This window comes from Vidua chalybeata, chromosome 3 (genome assembly GCF_026979565.1).
Source record: "Vidua chalybeata isolate OUT-0048 chromosome 3, bVidCha1 merged haplotype, whole genome shotgun sequence".
Taxonomy (NCBI): Eukaryota; Metazoa; Chordata; class Aves; order Passeriformes; family Viduidae; genus Vidua; species Vidua chalybeata.
This window is the reverse complement of record NC_071532.1, coordinates 49,272,584-49,293,772: the sequence shown is the minus strand read 5'-3', so window position 1 is coordinate 49,293,772 and position 21,189 is coordinate 49,272,584. Positions and strand designations below refer to the sequence as shown.

At 38.8% G+C, this 21,189-nt stretch overlaps 1 protein-coding gene across 3 annotated transcripts in view; it reads right to left on the bottom strand.

Moving 5' to 3' along the window:
* PDE7B (phosphodiesterase 7B) overlaps positions 1-21,189 on the bottom strand; it is a 169,263-nt gene that overhangs the window by 34,386 nt on the left and 113,688 nt on the right. For 2 of the 3 annotated variants that reach the window (XM_053938000.1, XM_053937999.1), the window contains one exon: positions 3,813-3,896. The exons of the other annotated variant lie outside the window; for it this stretch is intronic. In XM_053938000.1, the coding sequence (XP_053793975.1) occupies positions 3,813-3,896 (84 nt within the window). The remainder of the gene's footprint in view (positions 1-3,812; positions 3,897-21,189) is intronic. 3 annotated transcript variants of the gene reach the window in all.

The following is a 21,189-nucleotide window of genomic DNA, read 5'->3' as shown; positions in this document are numbered from 1 at the left end:
GAGCAACTTTGTGAATCAGAGAACTAAGTTATTGCTTACCATAGCTATGCTTCTTTATTCCTCCAATCCAAAATAAACTCTGCTACAAGGAAAATTGGATTAATTTTCACTGCAGAAGTGTTTTGAATTCTAAATTATTACCCTGCAAATATTCAGTTTAATTCCTTTTCTCTCCTGTGAATACAGTAAGGTTCATTTAATTCACTGAAATGCAAAAGTGTCAATGAGCTGCCAACATCAATTTCGACCTGCACCAGGTTCAGTCTCAAGCTTGAGCTACCCAGTTCAGAGTCAAAATTTCGTAAAATTTGTGAGGTTTTGTTTGGAATTAATTGAAGAGAAAACTGTCACCCTATCTTCCTATAAACCTATAGGGCTGTGCAAAATTTGTATCTCTTGTTTTAAGAGTCCTCCCTCTGCAGCGGAGGAGTTGCTACACGGCTTCCCCTCAAGCTTCTGACTGGCTGCAATCAACACATAACAGAACCTGGTAGATCACACGGGTGTCCAAAGTTGTGGGACTAACTCTAGGGGCTGGGGCAAACATTCAGTCCTCAGAGAACAGAACCAAGGAGTTCTTGGTGACACAGGGGTATTTTACACTCAGTTTGGTATCCCAGAGTTATCTTAAGAGCCTCCAAACCCACCAGTGCAACTATGCCTAGAAAAGCTTGCAACGAGGCAGAGAAAGACACTAAAGCCCTGCATCTCTCCCAGACAGGATTCTGAGAAATGCTCATGGTCCTGACAGCCCGGCAAAGACAAGGTGAAGTAACACTAACTTTCTATATACTGCAGAGAGTCACTGAAGGATCATCAGTGACTCAAATCAGCATCACAGACTCAAAAAGCAAGAAGCTAACATTAGTACAGTTGTCTTTGATTAGGGCCACAGAAGATCCCATTTTCTATCCAAAGTTTTCCTATCCAAAAAGACTTCATGGTGTCTTAAGTAACACAGCAACTTTTACTGCAGGACTCCAGAAAAAATAGAAGATATGATCTTGTCAGTGTTAACCCTTAACAATCAAAGTAGGGAAAAATCCACTAATTTGAATCTGCAAGCACACTAAAAAAAGTTACATGTTAAGTAACCTTTAGTCTGACATTAAATATCAATGCCTTGTATTTTTTCTACATGTGAATTTACATAATAGATGTCAACTCTGTGCCAGAATGAGCTTCACTGTTTCCCCTTACTTTAAAACACGGCTGGTACTGTTATTTGGAACAGTATTTCAGATGTGAGATAGAACAGTTGCTATTTAAGCTCAGTTTGTTAGTGAGAAGCTAGAGTAATGTTTATGCTGCATTTGTTTATGACCTCGGAGGATATTTACCATAAAATTTCCTCTGCCTCTTCCCTCACTCTAACATCCTTCAGTATACAGTTGCCGCCTGCTAGTTACTGCCCTCAAACAAATGTAACATGGTGACAAAATTTTACTGCAAGTACTAGCTGGGTACTTTTCAATAAAGTGTGAAGTAGTGGCATTTATACATATTTCTTTTTGACAGGATGTGCAGCACCATGTTTTTTTCCTGCTTATGTGCTTATGTTTTTTGCTACTTCTGCACAGCAGAAATGGATTTAATAGAAAGATGTAGATGAACAAGTATTACAAAAGCCTATTTATTTCCTGGCAAAACACATCTGCATGCTCTGACACTGAGCATCTTCATTTACTTGTAGGTCATCAGGTGAGCCAGGCCCAGTGTGCACTTGCCAGCTACAACATCAGTAGTCAAGTATCTAGAAATCCATCCCACTTCATTCTGCACCAAAAAATTAAGGCAACACTACTCATTAGAGAAAAAAATGGTAAATATATAAAACCTGAAAACCATGGGGATTCTAAAATCAGGATCACTGCTTTCCCTTACAGAGATCATGATCAGCCAGCCATACTGACTTCTTTCAGATTATGGAAAAGCAGTAAAAAGAGCAAGCTGGAGGTCACTGTGAGAGAGAGCACGGGAGCATAGAACCCCCAGGTGCTCCACCCTGTTGGACCAAAGGTGCACACACAAGGAGGCAGCACTTTTTAGGTTCAGCAGTGACATTTAGAGGGGTTATGTGAAATGCCCCGCTCCTGGCATGATCAAAGGCTGAGTATTCACCAGAGCATCCCTCGCCATGGATGTCTCCCTACACAGCCCAAGGACAGCACCAGCATTTCCCAGAAACTGGCAGGATCTGGAGGATGGCAGGATTCATCTACAGGGGCTAGAAGTGAAAGCCCTATCACCAGAAAAAAATCCTGAAACCATTCTTGTGTTCTTCCTTCTCCATGGGTAAAGAAACTGAAAACTGAAAAGTTTAAAAGAAACTGAATTTTACATAACGTGTATGTATTCAAAACAAAAAAGAAATAATTAATTTAGTCATATCTGAATATGAATATATATCCACTTCTACTTCATGAATGAAAGGTGCTTTATTTTCTCTCAGTCTTTATAAGGGCATGCATGACCAATACTATTTCCAGCTAGCCTACACCTGATTTTTCTTCATGCTTTTCACTGGCAAATCAGAACTAAACTGTCCTCAAAACTCTGCTCAACCAGTAAGTTATTCCTTTTGTCCTGGGAATCTGATGGACCCATCTTACCCCTTATGTCTTCTACCTTAGCCAGAGCAAGCTCTCTGATGGACTTTCAACCCAGAAAATACCTTTAATCAGAAAGACTGATAGCAGCATGTTGCTGGGTGGCAGTAACTCTGCCAGCGTGGATAAATGCAGCCCATCAGATCCCATGCCCTCCCCAGCTCCTCTTTACCCCTGACTCCCAGCCAGCCCTCCTGCTTTGCTTTGCTTCCTCCCTGCTCCCTTCCCTCCCTGCTTCCTCCTCCCTTCCCCAGGCACCCAGAGAAGGAGGTACAAAAAGGAGAATTCAAACTTTGGTTTGACAATTGCTCTTTGATGAAAAGAACAATTGCTAGAAGCATAACAGTGTCAGCACTGAAACTGTGGAATTCCAGTCTGTTTTGATGAAGACAGTGAATAACAGTTTTTTCAAAGGTTGTTTGTGCAGTACACAAGGACACATCGAGATCTGCATGTGTCTGAACACTGAAGTTTACAAAGCATCCAGGCTGAGTGCTACAGGGCCCAAAACTAAGTGGTTCTTTTTATTTTATTTTTTACACACTCACTAATGGGTTTGCATCAGTATAGAGTCCGTCAGGTGAAAAAAACCCAACAGGGTCTCAAACAGGGTCTCTTTTATTTTTTTTTTTCTAGATTTGCTGTCCTTCATTTACAACAGTGGCAAAATAACTTCAATCAAAATGAGGTTAAGATTATTTTTAACAGATGTTCACTGCTGGCCTGACCCAAAATCCATTGACGTCAATGAGAAGACTCCATGGGGCTTTGGATTGGGTTCTAATTGTTGGAAAAATTAATGTTATTGTAAACCACTGGTCAGTGCTGTCACATGCTCCCCTTCTGTGCCAATTCTATATGACCGGATAACAGCTTCACATAAATCTGTTCCAACTGTTGTCTAAGAGGCTAAAGGACACAGAGGTTTATCTCTTTAATTCTGAACTGCCCCTGCTCCTTCCCTAGCACACCCCATGGCCCTACTGTATTCACATTTGACAGACTGAGCATTATGGATTATTCACACAATCAAAATACTTCACAGCCAGACACTGAGTGGAAATAATGGAATTAATACTGACTGTGTGAAGACAGCTGAGCTACAGATACGTATGAGATGAGATAGTTTGGTTCATACACTTTCAATAGAGATTTTAATTTGTTTATATTTAAATACAGACCTGCAAGAAGGGTTGCACTTACTGTTAAGAAGACGGAAGTCTATAAATGGGTAGGAGCCGCGGCGCTCGGAGACAACCCCTGTCTGACCTCTCACCCGTGCATCTCCTGCAAAACACAAAATCCCCAGAGACATTAGAAGGGGCAGCTGCCTTTCTCTGCTGTTTTGATCTAGATCTATTTTTTAACACAAAGTGACGACATTACACTCCTCCAGTGGGAAAACTAAGGTCCAAAAAATCATCTCTCACGACATCCCTGGGAAATTGGGTAAAGCAGTACAGCTGATCCTCTTATCAGAACAAAGACACAAAAAACCCTTCATTGCTGGCTGGGATTAAACAACATTATCCTATTGAACAACTTCTTGCCCACCAAGCAGACTCTCATTGCTTCACAAAAAGTGCAGACATCTGCCTTTTTTTTCTCAAGCAAGAGCAGGTAGGACTCTGACTGTCATGGCTTCACATACAAAAGTCCCAATCCCGAACTAGGCCCACAATCCCATGGACCTCCACAGTTGTGGGACAGGTCTCAAAGCCATCAGCTGATGAAAAAATCACCCCCAAAAAGTACGAAGATGTTTTTGCACTTAGGTGGGTGGTTTGTATGTTTGTTTGTTTGTTTTTGTTTTACTTTCTGCTCTTTGAGCACTCTGGAAAATGCCAGCCTTCTACTCAAACACCGCAGCTGTTTCATGTAGGTGAAAACCTGATGTTCTCAGATAAGCATTACTCTGGAGTGTTAGTATGTATATTTAAAGGAGATGAAGTGCCAATACAATACTAAGAAATAATATTGTATATTGCTGTGCAATTCATACTGACTAGTTTCTGACTTACCATGTAATATTGATGAAATAGGCAAAAGTAATTTAAGGAGAAAAACGCTCCCCAGGATGTATAAGAGTTACAAAACCTCTCTCCAAGTAGACAGGAAGTAGTGGGGAAGCATATGTCATTTTTATGTTTCCCTAATTTTAAGTATCGTGTAGTGAAATGTAATTGTTCCTTTACAGGCAATCAACAAGACCAAAATATTAAAAATTCTTAAATAAGATGAAGTTTGGAGACCTTGAGGTTCTAGTCAGAGAACTCTAGTTCTTCACCATACTAATTCCTCTTCTACAGAAACAGAGACCGCAGTGTTGAAAGCATACCCATTGCACATCCTTACACAGAGCACACTGTAGTCCTAACAAAGTTTGTAATGAAGTATGAATTTCTAGTTAGTTTGAATTGCATTTCCTCTGGGATACAAATATAGCATCTGACTAACCTAAACAATAATTCAAAAATTTGGCTGCTAGTGCAAGCTTCTACTGTTTGTATTTAAAAACAAGAAAACATCTTGTAGCAGAAAAGACTGACCTAGTTAAATGCTGTTATTTTATTTCTATCTAATGTTCACTTCAAATGTGCTTACAATTATGTTTAAGGGAAGAAAGCCAAGTTATTAAGTTAAATATCTGAGGTGGAGAAAAACTTCCGTGCCCTCTAGGGGTCCTTAGAGATACGAAAGACACAAGAGAGTGCACGCAAATTAAGAATATTTCAAACACAGTCACTTTTGATTATAAATATAAATCTAGGTTCTCTCAACCTTACTTTCACTTTGCTTTTTTGATCCCAGAGAACAGCTCCCTGTTCTCGGCTCCTGCTCGCCAACCACTCTTAAGGAACCAGTCCAAAACAACTCAAGCTTCTGTTGACCCCACTGACCCCTCCTGACAGCAGGGGCAGGAGGTGCAAACCTCTACCTGATCTTCAGCTGTTCTACTTCAAAGGTATGGTAATGCCGTGGGTCTACCTTCATCAGCAGCTTAAAATTGCATGCAATGTAATTGTGGCAATGAAGGTACAAGAACCCATCCCCCCGCGATCCTTGCGTTAAAGAGTAGAAGGGTGGAGCAAATAGCTGGAGAGTTTGTAAAACACCGACACAAGATTCATCAGCACCCACAAGCCAGAGCCCATGAAGCAGCACCCAAACTTAAAAGCATTGCTCTCTGCCACAGGTAACCCCATCAGATTGGCTCACGTGTGCAGAAAGAGTAAGAATGGCAAGCACATGGTACACATTATATAAACTCAAAAAAATCAGGCAGGCTTGAGCCTGCTACTAATCCAGGCATCAGCAAATTAAGGACGGGTGTGAATTCAGAGCATGCTTTGACCAATACTTTTGTTTTTCTGCAGGCACCAATGAATTAACAGGACTCTGCAAGTAATCCCCTGTGTTACACACTGATAAACATGTCACTTGTGACTGTATCAGCAAAAACATTAAAAAAACCCCACCAAAATCACAACAAAAAAACCACACACACACACACACACCAAAAAAAAAAAAAAAAAAAAAAAAAAAAAAGAGAAAAAAAGGAGAGAGAGAGAGAGAGAGAAATTCAGACTCCAAAAATCTGAAAAAACACCAAAAGCATATGATACTGTAAGACCAGCAAGACAGATATTCTTTCTAGGCATGAAATAATGCATCTAGCAAATCAGAGGAGGTACCATAGTACTAGAGAAAAATAAAATCATATTCAGTCATGTATCAAAAGGATTGCTTACAATAGTGTGACCCCAAATTTTGAGGAAGAGAACACTAAAGGTAGGTAGACAGCTCTAACACCAAAGAAAACACAAAGTGGGCTTACCAAAAGTAGACCATACAAGATACTTAATTACCTCAAATAAAATAACTAACTGTTAGACTGTTAGACAAAAGGAAAAGAAAGCAATACTGTAGAGCAATTCAACAATATGGACCTCGTTAAACATACAAGAGAAGGCAAGAAATGAGTACAAGAACTGAAGACTAAACTTAAGATAACACAGTGGACTGAAAGGAAACTTTTGCTTGGGAACAATTACTCCATAATCTCCATGATATTTAGAAAACTCATGCTGGGAATGGTCCTAAAGAATTTTTCTTGATGATCTTGACACAGAAGAGCACTACCGATACTTGAGGATAACACAATGCTGGGAGATACCAGGTATTAACAGCTGGAGTTATTTTAAATTAAGTTCACTGCTGCTGTCGCCTCTTCTGTCCCAACTGCTCTGTGGCCCAGATGCCTGGATGTTCCTAGTAGACCAGCTTCCTCCCACAGTGCTGCTGTCTCATACAGAACTACAGACTAGCCATATTAGATGCTTATGTACACTACTCAAAGTAATTTCAGCAAAGAGAGGGAAAGCAGTGGAGCTATTGATGCAATTAGTAAGAAATGTGAATGAGTTTCACTGAACTAGCAAACCCCATGAACAGAAGTAATGAAAAATTAGTGATGATTCCAATTGGCTATTTGTGTAATTTTACATTTTTTTTATAGACAATGTAATTTTGGGCTGTCTCTAGCATTATAGGAACCTGTATGCAGAATAAATCTGCATCCCTGCTAACTTAGGAAAAGCCACTAAAATTTTTATATTCTTACATGATTATTAAATTTATCCTGAGGGAAGGCAAGTTTCTGATGAGTCAAAGATGTTATCAAGTTGCTCTACCTCATGAATCTGTTACTTCAAAATATTTCACCAGGTGCCATCTAGTCTCTCTCTACATCATTAGAGAAAGATTAGTTAGGAAGTGGTGGTGGGCTAAAACAGCCACACCTCCCTTCCTCCATTTTTTCTTGGCTCAGGTATTTGGAAAATATTTATATTCTTCCCTATTAATTTTAATTACATCTAACTACACTCAACAGAGAGACTAAGAACAGGGATTACACCAGATATACAACTTATCACATTAATTTCCAAGAGGCAAGGGCCATTCATGGCAGCACATTCCATGTTATTTTTTTGTTTTGGCAGATGACTTTGAGGCTGACTTCATCAGTCCACCAAACCTTTACATCTCTTTGTCTCCACCTTAAAAATCAAGCTAAGCAATCATTCTGACAATTTATGCAATTAGCAGTTTTAGAGAAATAATCTTTTTTAGAGTGAAAGGAAGGAATTCTGTGGAAACAAGGCAGGAAATTTTGACAGCTCATTGTGTTCCCAAATGAAACAAGCAGGGTGAAGGGAAATGGTCAGGGTACAGGTTCTCCTTGACTGCTTTGGGCTGAAGATGCAAGGCTGGAACATCTGCAGCTGCAAACACCAGGGGCTGCACCCTCACTGGTGCCAAACTGCCACAAGAGCTTCCAGCAGGGACATCTCCCAGGGGCTGCTGTGCTCTTGAATTTTACTTTGTCCTTGATAAAACATACAAGAACACAAACTAAATAACCAAAGCAACCTACATAAGGAGCCAGAGCTGTGACTGACATGCATGACAGATCACAGGCACCAGAAAATCAGCTATAGGGCAAGAACCACGGCACTACTGCAGCCATAGCATCAAGGACAGTTCAAGATGGTTCAGAAGGGTTAAGAAAAAAATGAGGCAGCTCTTGACTGCCTTTCACATCTGGAGGAAAGAGGCATCTGCACTGAGGAAAACAACTTCTCCAAGACTTGCCTGAAACAGCGTGCGATTCAATTTCACTGAGCAAGCACAACAAATTAGGAGAGAAAATAGGGCCATAGCTGTGACAAAACAACAGAGTAGCTTCATCCAGCAGAAGTTAGGGCCAACCACCAAATTATTGATTCTATTTAGTACACAGCTCCATGTGGTAAATCAGGAATACCACAGCAAATTCACAAGAGGTTACAAGTATTTATTCCAGTCAAGCTTTCTTACAATCTTCATTACAGTATTTCTTAAGTTGACTGTTCAGGATACATACTGCAGTGGCTGACAACTTTTAATGGAAAACCAAGCAGCAGTAGTAATGCCTCTTGTGGACTCCATGGACCCCATGGCTCCTCCACTATTTCAGTTATGAAAAGGCTTGGGATTTTTGACCTGAAGGAAGAGGGCTTGATGATGTTTTAAACATCAATCTGGCTTTAGTGGAAAGGTTTCTAAGAGAGAAGTGTTGCTCTGTAAAAGCAGCAAACTCAAATGAAAAGCTCCATTAAAAGTGAGTACCAGAATTACTGGAATTATATTTTTATTTGAAGAGATCTAATGCTTGTTCATGGTGATACATGCTGGTTTGGATCCATTTCACTCTGTTGTATTAGTGCTATAAGTGTTACTGTAAATTCTTGTTTGTCTAAGACATTTTATAAAGATTTCTCATGTGCATCAGATCTTCTGAACAAAACCATTTCCTCTGAACAGACACAAGGAGACTGATTTAAGGGTTACAGACTCCCCTTTGCAGCAGGAGAAATTGGAGCAGCCACCTCACTTTATTCATTTGTAAGCACTGAATTTTTAAGCATGTAAACATTAAAAAATGTAAGTTTTTCCATGCTGTATGCTGCATGGTTCTACTATTTCTGGTAGCAGTCCTAATGAGCTCGTAAGTATTGATTTCATTGAACGTATTCTGCAGTTTTGTTTCAAAATGCTCTACAAAGGAAAGTAATTGATGGTACTCCCTTTTTATAAAAAAGGATAAAATGATGATGTAGAAACTGTAATTCAGTTTTGTAGATTTTTTTTACACAGAAAATGACTTAATTTCCCTAGTAGTGGTCCTACCCTGTGAATGAATTATTTTTATTAATTTATTACCAGTGATTTACTTGACATTCAGCTATTGAAAATTCTTTTTCCAGCTGCAGATGAGATATTTCACATATGTTCTGTTTTCTAAGTATTTTGAAGTGCATGGGGGTTCTTATGTTCAACAAGAACTACTGGGACTGCATTACTGTACCTGCCAGCTCTAATTTCTGCCCTCCTTTACTGACCAAAATCCACACTGCAGTTGTATCTTAACCTCCCAAACAGTACTATCACCTCTCTCTGGGCTGATCAGTAAAACGCAAGAAAGAGAAGTTGACAATCTGTTCCTAAAACCCCTCTTAATGCTGGAATTCTCCTGGTATGTCTTACCTGGATACAGAGGAAGACCCTAGGATACACAGGCATACCTTTAACAGCTGTCCATTCTGACAAATGAACAAGTTCGATGAGTATTTTACAGACACTGGAGAAATCCTCTCTTTTAGCATATCATATGACACCAGTGACTGGTGAGAAGACTGAACTGACACATCTTGAGGCAAAGCTCTTACAACATGCAGACTTTGGAAAAAGTTCTTGCAGACAAGTGAAAACCAAGAGGATGCGAAAACTGCCATCGAGAACCAGGTAACAGCAGTCATCAGAAACTCAGATATTGAAGCAGCACTCACATTTCCCCCTTCACAGACCTGTCTGCTCTGGCAGGAGCAAATGTAGAGCCTGCAACACTAATATCTGACTGAAAAAGTGGCCTGAGTTGATCGGACAGACAGCAACCCTCCATTGCACGAGCTAACAAAGGTAGATTTCCAAAATGTCAGTGTATTATATTGCACTGGCAATTCTTTCACTTGTTTTTGAATTTGATAATGGGCTATGAATTATTGCCTTAAGGTCAAACGTATTTCACACACTCATAGGTCTGAATGAGTGGAGAGAAGTAGGTGCCTCTGCCCAGTGACTAATGCTTAAAGAGACGTTCAAAGACCCAAAATGTTTCTGACTGATGCAGATGAAGTCTAAGACTCTTCCTAAATTAGGTGCCACAATTATAAGCAGAGCATGGGGAGGGAAGAATCCAAGACCTCACCCTTGAGGATTGTATTTAGAAAACTCAGACCACACCAAACCCCTTAGCTGTGAGTATGCCTTCCAGTGTGATTATCCCTGTGACTATTTGGTAGCAAACAAAACAGATATATGCACCTTTAGTTCACACCAATGCAGGCATACCCTCAAAACACATATGTACTGTGTACACACTCGTACAGTGTAATATTATCCCACAGCTCAGTTAAACAAAAACCAGCACTTGTTATGCAACAGCCATCACAGTACTGTTCTGGATAAAACACAGTAACTTATCTCTTTGATTCTACTGCATGATATCTACTTAACTTTCAGTATTTTCTAGATAAAATATGAAAGTTTATATAAAAGTTTACATAAAGTGCTAAACCACTGGACACAAAGACAGAGAGGAGCATAAAAATGGGCAATTTGCACAGCCTGCTTAATTAGGAACTTTTCTTTTTGAAGACGTGAGAGATTCAGATGCAGGAGGAGCTTGCCAGTACAAATTTTGCAAAATTCAGCCAATGGTTTTCACATGTGGCTAAAAAGATAGACAATTGTTGTTATCTAGCAGAAAAGGATAGGGAGTTATTCAACTAAAACCAGGAGACAGGTCTTGAAAAAAGAATCCAACAAGAGAGAATGCTGTATAAATACAGCACTTTAAGTGCAGAAGACAAAAGTCATCTATCACCACCTCCATACTTGAAAGGCATGGTTTAGACAGCCATCTTGACTTTGAGAAATATTTTCCATGTGCTGTATAGTTGAGCAAGCCATCTACTATCTAGAGGGGCTGATGGTATCTTGAGAGTCTCACTGCTGGGATCCCAAATGGAAGCACTCTGGCTGACTTCAGGCTTACCATACTGCTGCTGCTCAGCAGGGTTGGCACAGTAACAGAGGTCCTGGGACACCACTGAAGCAGACAGGATTCTCCAGGTTCTAATGCTAGGAACCACCTGTTTGTATGTTTTGTATGGTGTTATTGGTGGGGCATTTCTGTCTCCAAATATTGATCAGTGACTTTACAGGAAAAGTGGATATTAATATAGACAGGGCACTGAACTGTCTTGATAATCTTATCTTCCTACATGGTTTGACAGCTTGTAAATATCTCTGCATTAGAGGACAGAAACCATGTCAGCAGAATCAGGTTCTTGCATTGCTATCATTGCTATTACTATAGAGCCCCCCTGGCAAGTGGCAAAACTTACTGGTTTTCCTGAAAATGAAATTGAATTGTAACAAACACCTTAAAAACTAAAGGATAAAGAGCTGTAATAAAAGTAGTAACAGCTACAGCATAGTCTTAGCAACAGGTAGTAGACTGGATTACCATGGCAACTTTGAACATAAAATCCTACTGTCATGCTACTCCTATCCCTCTCCCAAATAAATTACAGCATAAATAAAAGAACATTATTACTTATTCAATTTGAAATTTTGTGATTCTAGTCTTCAGCCAGGCTCTCAACTACTGAAATACACATGTACTTAATAACAAACTTCTAAGACATCTACACTCCCAATTCCAAGTAATTTCATTTTGTATAAAAGAAAAAGATCTGTTTTTTCTAAAACCAATGCCAAAAAGAGGTATAGAATTCAAATCTCTATGCAGAGTGAAATAGGTGAAGCTATTTCTGTTGTCATTCCCCAAAGACGAGGATTTTCTTCTCTCATGAATACATCAAAACCCTGTTATCCTGAATATAAATTACATTTTCTTAACTGCAATAGCATTCTAGATACAGACCCTCTTTCAGAGACTCCTTTGTATTTGCCTATGTATTGTAACTTTCAAACTGAATTCTTTCAAATATCTACATCTTATTTTATCATAAGGATTTCTGACTTGAACATTGTCAATGCTTTAAATGCTTCTACTGTGAGAAGACAATTGGACTCCTTGAATCCACCAGTAAGGGTTTTGCAGTTGAAAAACAGATTCTTTTTCTGCAGCAAGCTGAGCTAATTGTCCAGCATTTATTCAACCAACTCTGCCTTACTGTTCTGCATTCTCATTTCTCACCCACCAATAATATTTGTTAAGGGATCTCTTAAAATAACTTTTTATTTTTGTTCTGCAAGTTCTGTTCTGTTTTTATTTTGTTCTACAAGTTCTTCAAGAACTTGTGTAAGTATACACACATATTGGGTTGCACTGACTGAGCCACAAGGTATGATTCTCACTTTCTGCTAAGGCACTAAAGAAAGAAACAGTTGATATTACAATCCATGTAAATCTAGCATAGCCATTGCTTAAAATTTGGTATTATATATACTTTATGTAAAATAACAATTGATATAATGACATAAATATTAACGAAAAAATGCTGCTCATTCTAAAGTGGAACAGAACATATTTTTTTTTAATGTTCAGTAATTTGGTATTAGTATTTTTTATTTCTGAGAAGGAGAGGGCATGCTTGGAAATAACATGCAGGATGATAATCATAAGCCCTGAGCTCATTTCCTGGTTTCTAATGGAACAAACTTTTCTTTCCATGCCTCAGTTTTCCATTTCTGTGTTTTGTTTGCTCTGAGTAGACAGTGAGTTCTCTAATGCAGGGCCTCGGCAGTTCCACAGCATTTTCTACCTGCAGTTCTGGTCCTGGTTTCTACATTACCACAGTTCAAACACTAATTATCTCTGCTTTTTTTACAACCAACAATTAAGTTAGACAACACAATAGAAAATGAATGCAGAGGGGTTTACTGGTGCCATTAAATCAAAATATGCTTTCAACTCTTTAATGTGACACTTAAGAAAATTTCCCTCTATTTCCACAGCTTTGCCCACAAGATTTCTCCACCCTCTCTTTCCCATTAAACTACAAAAGACATGTTTAAAACCATAAGTAGTAACACAGCAATTGCCACTGACTACTTTTGAAACACCTAACATTAGCCAAAACCTCAAGTCTATCAACGGTTTTCACAGAACGGCAGCCTGTGGAGCCAAACAGGAAAAGCACAAGACCCTCTGAATTTGCTCCCCTCTGATTTTTTGTGCTGAAATTGCACAGCTGCCATTTCCCTCACACAAGGAGACTGAGTCTCTGCTGATTCAGCCTGTCTCACCGTACCTAACGTGTGATACCTGCACAACCCTTTAACGTGCATCAGTACAAAGCCAACGCTGGAGATGAGTGAGACACAATAAACTTAATTTATATCAATCTTGTGCATTGACCACAGAATGATCCTTCCTTGTCAGTCTCTACATGTTCTTAATCTCCTCTTTTCCGACTCTGCTCTGCATTATACATATATATATATATATATATACACACACACATCTATATCTATATCTATATCTATATCTATATCTATATCTATATCTATATATCTATATATCTATATCTATATCTATATCTATATCTATCTACATGTATCCCTAACTCTTAAGTGACCCTTCTTCCTCACCTCTGACTCAGCAGTAATTCAGCCTCCCCTCTGCTCACTGCCCTCTCCTGAGGCTAGAGTACTGTGCAGTGCTCCAGTAACAACCAGCCCAGCAGCACTGGCCACTTATTCTTCACCATGGGGCTAACCCAAGGGTCTTCATGGCTGGAGAGAGCAATGACAGGGAGAAGGAGGAGAAGGAAGCGCTGAGCACTGTCTTGGCAGCACAGGGAGGTGCCTGTTACATGTTGCAGGAGAAAATTGTACTCACAACCTGAAGCTCTGCTCTCATTAAAAGCTTTATCTACATGAGAGACTGCAGGAACAGGTATCTTGAGGTTAATGATTTGAATTCTTTTTGTACATTATATATTACAATAAATTCTTCTCTATCTTTTGAATTCAAAAGAAGTATCTACAGTAAATAACTGTAAATCTTCTTTCTTATTTTTAAATTTGGTCTAGTATCTCTATGGAACATATAAATGTCTCCCTAACTCCATGAATTATTGATCAGTAAGGCAAGAGAACTTTTTCCAAAATAAGTACTGGTTTTTAGTGATAAGGTAACCTTAGCATAATTTGTTTATCCAAGATGAGTATTTCCTGAGCTAGTACTGGGCTAGTCTACATCTTATCATGCAATACTTCTTAATCATAAATAATCTTTTAAATAAAAATATAGCATATGCAGGTAACATAACTATTCAGGATGGAACCTGTTACATTTTGATGCTAAACACAAGAACAGAGCTGCATCAAGTGGAAGCTGAACTTAACTGATCTACTGTTTGGAAAATAATTTTCTCTTCCTGTTTTGTACACTGTATTTTTCAAATAATTCATTGGATCTAAATAAAATCAAACAAACAAACAAACAAACAAAAAAAAAAAAAAAAAAAAAACCAAAAAAACCACACCAAAAACCACTACATTCAAATCATCAAATGCAGAATTCTAATCTGACTATAATTTAGTAAATATGCAATGTCTTACACTTAAACAGATTACTCATCTGATCATTCTTGCTTGGTACTATGCATGTAGATTTTAAAACTTCAGAAATGTGTGGCAAAAGAGAAGGCTCTGGATCAATCTCATGTTACTCAAACAATAACATAGTCTCTGTGCCCTGTTTTACTGTTACAGTTCAGTTGCCTTAAATATCTATAGTCTAAAGTACAATTAAATAGCAGTTTACCTTTTTTCTTAATGGCACATTCTTAAGAGAATGTAAGCACAAGCTAACTCAAAGGAAAATAATTATCTATGTGTTTCTGTAATTACAAAACACCTGATAAACCCATCTAATTAGGTGCTTCCCATGGGCAAAGTCTGGTTATTTCCCCAGAACCTGGTTTTGTGTTTCCTGGGATGGCTGAGCCCTGAGCATGACTAAGCAGCGGCAGGAGCAAGTGGCATCTGGGCCTCTACGCCAAGCGATGTGCTGGCAACCAGAGCTCCACTGAACCCAGCAAATGTGCAAGCTGCGGCCAGGGAGCCTCTACCCAACTTCTTTAGACAACATGGGGGTCCACTCCAGCTCTTTATTCCAGAAACTGCAAAACTTTATCATCTGAAAGGAAGAGCAACTAGCAAGGTATGCAGAGAGGGTTAAGCATGGCTTACCATAACAGACCCACTCTCAAGGACCTTTTACATCACCATCTTCTTCCCTCATCCCATATGTACATTGAGTGTTGATTTCACTTTAACAAACAACAGTGTCCCATAAGGGACCTGCACTGAACATCACCCTTTGTGAGGAAAGGCCAAGCATACCTGAAGAGAGGGAAATCCTGTCTTGCCCTGGAAATAAATAGATTCTCTTGGGCCCCTCGCTGAGGAGGACAGACAGAGCAGGGAGAGGAAGCATTTTTCTCCTTCCTCCTACTCTGTACCTACTGCCACAAGAAGTCAGGAAAAAAACTGGTTTTCAGACTCATTGCTCAACATCTGCATCAATACATGTCTGATTAATAATCTTCCAAAACCATTAATGGACAAAACCATGAATTAACATTGTAAAAAGTGTACAAATGATTCATCTGCTAACTGGCCCAAGCCAGCAGTCTCCATTTATGAACAACTACACTGGAGCTACACCTAGAGACTATCTGCAATTGAGGCCCACTGTGGCATAAACCTTGTCAAAGTTTTATTTACTGTGTCAGCATCAAGAACCAGGAGGCATATACAGGCAACCCTCTGTGAAGAGAGCCAGCAGGGAAGCTTTTTGGGATGTTGGCAGTCCAGAGAAGGCTGGCATCATACTCCTTCTGGAAGCCAAGACACACAGTACTATCTCCTACTTAATGTCTTCCAATTACTTCATCCTTTAAGAACGGTCATTAGTAAATATATTTAATTTTTTTAACTGTAAGGTTAACTTTATATTTGAAGTTTCCACTAAAAGTCCCATGCATTTCATCCCTGTTTTTAGTTAATACAGAAAAACAATAAAATCAAAACAGCATCAAAAATATTAACAACATTTCAGATGTTTTTACATGAGAAATGCCTGGTCCTGTAATGGACAGCATACACTGCAGTACTGCCTTTCTCCACAACCAGGACTAAAAACTGAAGATGAGGCTTTTGTCTCCCTTGTTTTAACATCCTCTTAGGGAATTCAAATAGTTGCTCAAGTCTTTCGGAAAGAAAACTGCAATCTAAAACTTATAATTCAACAAGCAAAGATAGGTTTTTTTTTGTGGAAGCAAAGAATACTGGGGATGTTTTTATAAATCCCGAAGGAACAATAAACTATGCAAATAGTAATTTAATTTTGTATTGTCTCAAAATTTACCTTTCAATTACAGCTTAGCAACCCAGGGGTTCTGTCTTAGATATTAAACAGATCTTTTTCTGAGCAATCCAGCTCCTCAGGCTCCTCTTCAAATAGTATTTTAAAGGAGAAAGAGCAAGACAGTGCTTCAGTATTTGCTCTTCACAAGCCCCTGTAAATTCCAATAGAGAATAGCTCTGGCAGAGACCTTTTGGCATGTGCATGTGAAGACACATAAGAAGTATTTCTCGACTCATATTCTCATGCAATTCATACCAAGCAAAGTTTTTTTGTTTTTTTTTTTAATTTTGCATTTGGTGGGGAGGTTTTTGTTGTTGTTCTGGGAGTTGAAAGACATAACAGAAAAAACAGTAAGGATAATGTCTTTTCTTCAAAACAGATCAGCTTGAATAAACATTGAGTGTAACTTGAAGCAATATTCGGAAAAAGGTTTTGTTTTTCCTAGAATCTACCTTAACAGTATATTCAGAAGCTAAGGATTAGCAAAGAAAAATCAAGACCTGTATGAAAATAAATCTTAACTAGTTAGACTCTACTTCCAAATGATATCTAATATAAAGGTTCTGCAAATTGGGTTTTAAATTATTACAGAAAAGCAATTCTGAAACTCTGATAGAAAATTTCCACTAACCTTCTTTTCTCAAATATTTGGCTGACTGACTGAACCAGTGAAACACTTAACTAAACACTTGGATATTTTGAAAAAGTAAAATTTTAATTTGATTCTACAAAGATTTGTAAGAATCAGCTCATCATTATCACATTACTGAATAATGTAATAAAATTCTGTCTATAGTTGTAGAACTTACTAATGTTTTGGAGCAGGCTCTAATACCAGATGTATATTACTGGGAGAAACGCTGTACTCTGTTAGCTCCCACACAAGTGTAGCAAGGTAATTAATGTACAATGCATTCACAGCTATTCAAGCACAGATCCTGTATCAACTATATGATGAAAACATTGATTAAAATTCTACCAGCTGACAGAAGTGTGCCTAGTGTCTTAACAAAGGACATATATTCCAGTTTACCTTAAAGTGAGCCTCCTGTTTTATTCCTCCCCAATACCAAGCAGCTGAGTAATTCTCTCTCCAGAATGCAATATCATCCATTGAAGCAGGAAGGGATTGGTATAGAGAAAAATCAATTCTTCCAGCACCATCTTATTTGTTTAGTACACTGCAGCTGTGAGCTCATACTTCAGATTAGTTGTTTCAGTATGATATGTTTCTATTCTCTCAGTCTTTATGAGATAAAGCTCTGCAAATGTTTGTTGGGTTTTTTCCCCTAGATATAGGAAGAACAGTTTTTCCTAGATTTCAGATATCAAGTACTGGATGTTTTCAGTACCTGTGTTGGCTCCTGCAGTTGCTCTGAGATTTGCTGGCCCATCTCCAGGTGTCCCACCAGCCCTGGACACTGAGAGATCTCATGCACAAAGGCCAGTGGAGGTAGTGGCTACATGTGGTCACTCCCCACAAAGGAGATGAACAGCCTGCCCAGCTTTTCCACTTGAAAAGACTAATCTGATATTTCTGAACTGACTTTCCATTTGTATAATAAAAAGGGAAAATAATTTCCACTCTATGCAAACGGGAATGGGGTTCTGGGGGTGAACCTGGTCGCTTTCCCATTCCTTGATCACCTCTGTGACCTCATTTCCTAACCTCAGTAACTGGCATCATCACTGGGGATCCCAGAAAAGTAAATGTGTTGGTCGGGGGAGGTTTTGGGAGTAACAAGAAGAAAAGAACAGGTTGTCCTGAGCCTTCCACAGAAGGAACAGCAGATGCAGCACACCCTCAGGCCCCTGGGGCAGAGGCGGCAGTCTCTGTTCCCAAATCTTTCATTTTCAGAAACTGAATGACTGCATCTGTGTTCAGATACTGCGAAGTCTGCAGATAGCACAGGAACCACTGTGGTCAGTGAAAAATCAAAGTTGTTGGCACTGGTGAAGGATGAAAATGAACTCAGGCAAACAGGATCCTAACACTACTAAAAGGATATGCTATTCTGTTTGCATATTACTGAGGAGTCTTGAAATTTCAGATCAGAAATGGAATTGGAAGTTACAACTTGTAAAAATCACAGGTATTCAAGACCTTGATCCAACAGCCTCAGAACTCTGTCTCCTAAAATGAAGCAGTGACAGCCAGCACTTCTAGGACACTCATGTCAGGCTGTGAGGAAATTCAGCAGAGACCAATACACTTCTAAAAACTAGACCCAAAAATTCACTTATAATATTTTTTCCCCATAGTCAGGTAAATACCTGAAGTGGAACAGACAGAAAGTGCAAGAAATTGAAGTTAATATACACTTTCTAAAATGAAATAAATGTAACTGTTAGTAAGAAGTAAGCCCTGTAATCCATCCTCAACATGCTAACACATACAAAGGAAAAATACTACTGAAATTATTAGTAAAAATAAAGTAGTAAAGTAAAGTAGTAAAAATTATACACTAACAGCCAGAGGTATTAGTGAAGAATGGAGAAACTGAACTGGGTTTTAGCAAATCACTAAACTGCCTTCAGCAATACCTTATCTAGCACATATAAAAGGTAGGATATCAGATCTTCTTCCTCTACAAAATGAGCTTCTCAAAGAAGAGCATATGTAGCTAAACTAGAGTAGTACACAGGTTGTTATTTGAGTTTCTTTCACAACTACAAGGTACTGGAAGAAGAGCACTTTTGCCAACAACCTTTGTTGCATTACTTGCAATCCTCAGAAAATGTGCATAATCACACTGAAGAATTTGTATGTGACTAGTGGTAAAGGTCACAAAATATGCAGGGTTTGTTTTAACTACTATTGTTAGGGGTTGCTTTCCTTCACAAAGCCTTCTACAAGAGCTCACACCAACCTGACCAGTTCAAAATACAGGTAGAACGCCAGACTTTTCCAGTTAATGCAAGCAAGGTGTGATGGTAAAGTAAGCTCAGTTCATTCGTATGTAGATGTTAAATATAAAGTCCATTTCACACATGGGAAACTAATGCTGGAACTGAAACTGACTTCTGAGAATCCATTAAATCCAAACTCCTTCACATCAAACACTGCTCATTCTTCACCCTATTATTAAGTAGAACATTTCGTTTACACGAAGGTGTTTTGGTCTCCAGGAGACTTCTGCACTTCAGAACAAAGGTGGAGAACAGGATGGCACCTCAGGTTTTCAGTACCTGAAGTCTCTTCAAACAAGTAGGTAAGTGTTGTGCCCAGACGATTGCAACAGACAAACGAGAAGAGTCATGATCCCCAAAAGTGACTTGTTTTAAAGTAAAATAGTGTTGAAATTGAAGAAGTTTCCATATTTATACTCAGATCACTAAATGATCCTACAACATAGCTCTGTTTCCATGACACAAAACATCACAACAACATACAGATTAAGGTGCAGAGCTGGATCTGACTCTTGGGACTCTCTTAATGCAGTCTAATGGAGAGACAGCTCCTGAGTCTAGGCTCCAGTTCACAAACAGCCATGTCTGAGTGCCACTTTATTTCTCCACTTGGTCACAATAAAAAGTGAATCTAGTTTTAAGTGCAACTGCAGCCTTCCATCTATCAGGTCAATGCACACTGCCTTACAGTAATGTTTCACCAGCTGTAAGGCAGAGGCAGGAGACAAGAAGCATTAACTAAAACCTACTCATAACTTAGGGAAAGGCTGATACAGAGAATTGAAAAATCAGATGAAAATTAACAGAAGAGCCAGGAGTACACGGCATTATGTCCTTGAAGTAACGGAGCATTCATATACAATCTATTCCATCTTCACCACCTATAAATAATTATCTCTTACATGACTTTTGAACCTCAAATTACTAGATTTCATTAAATGCTCTCAGACAGCAGTATAAATACCACTGCAGAAAAGGTTGTCTTTCCTATATGGGAGGTATTAGTCCTGAGGAGGTCCCACTGAGAAGTAGACAAGGAATCACCTTGAGAGAGAACTTGGACATTGGTTGAGGCAAGACAGCAGTCAGCATATAGAGCATGGATACTAAATTGCTGCAATGTACTCAGCAGGTTACCAAACAACTGCACAAAATGAAATGGTAATGCACATGCACACCCAAAATATGTGGTAGGCACACAGATGCTGCGGTAGAGATGGCTGCTCTAAAAGATGTAAATGCAAATAAAACACCCCACTGCCTAGAACATGATGTTCTTGAGCGTGTGATGGCTAGTGTGACATCTTTAAAAATCTCATTTGTTAGGTATGAAAGATGGTATGTAATTACTTCTTCACAGCTCAGCAGTAGGTCCAAGATCCTTCCTCCTTTGTGTGAAAAATCTATTACAGTCGACTCTGAGCCTCCATAATTGGTCTCCATTAGTAATGATTTACATGGTATTACAGCTTTCACTGAATGTCAAGGTAATTTTCTTGTTTTCTTTCTTTGAATCCTTTTATGAATTTTAGTTTAAAAGAGTACCTACTGTAAACATGTTCTAACAGAGGAGACTGCTAAAGAAAAACAAATTCTAAAGGACATGAGACTGTGATTTTGAAATATATTGTCATTACAAAATTGACATTATTCATT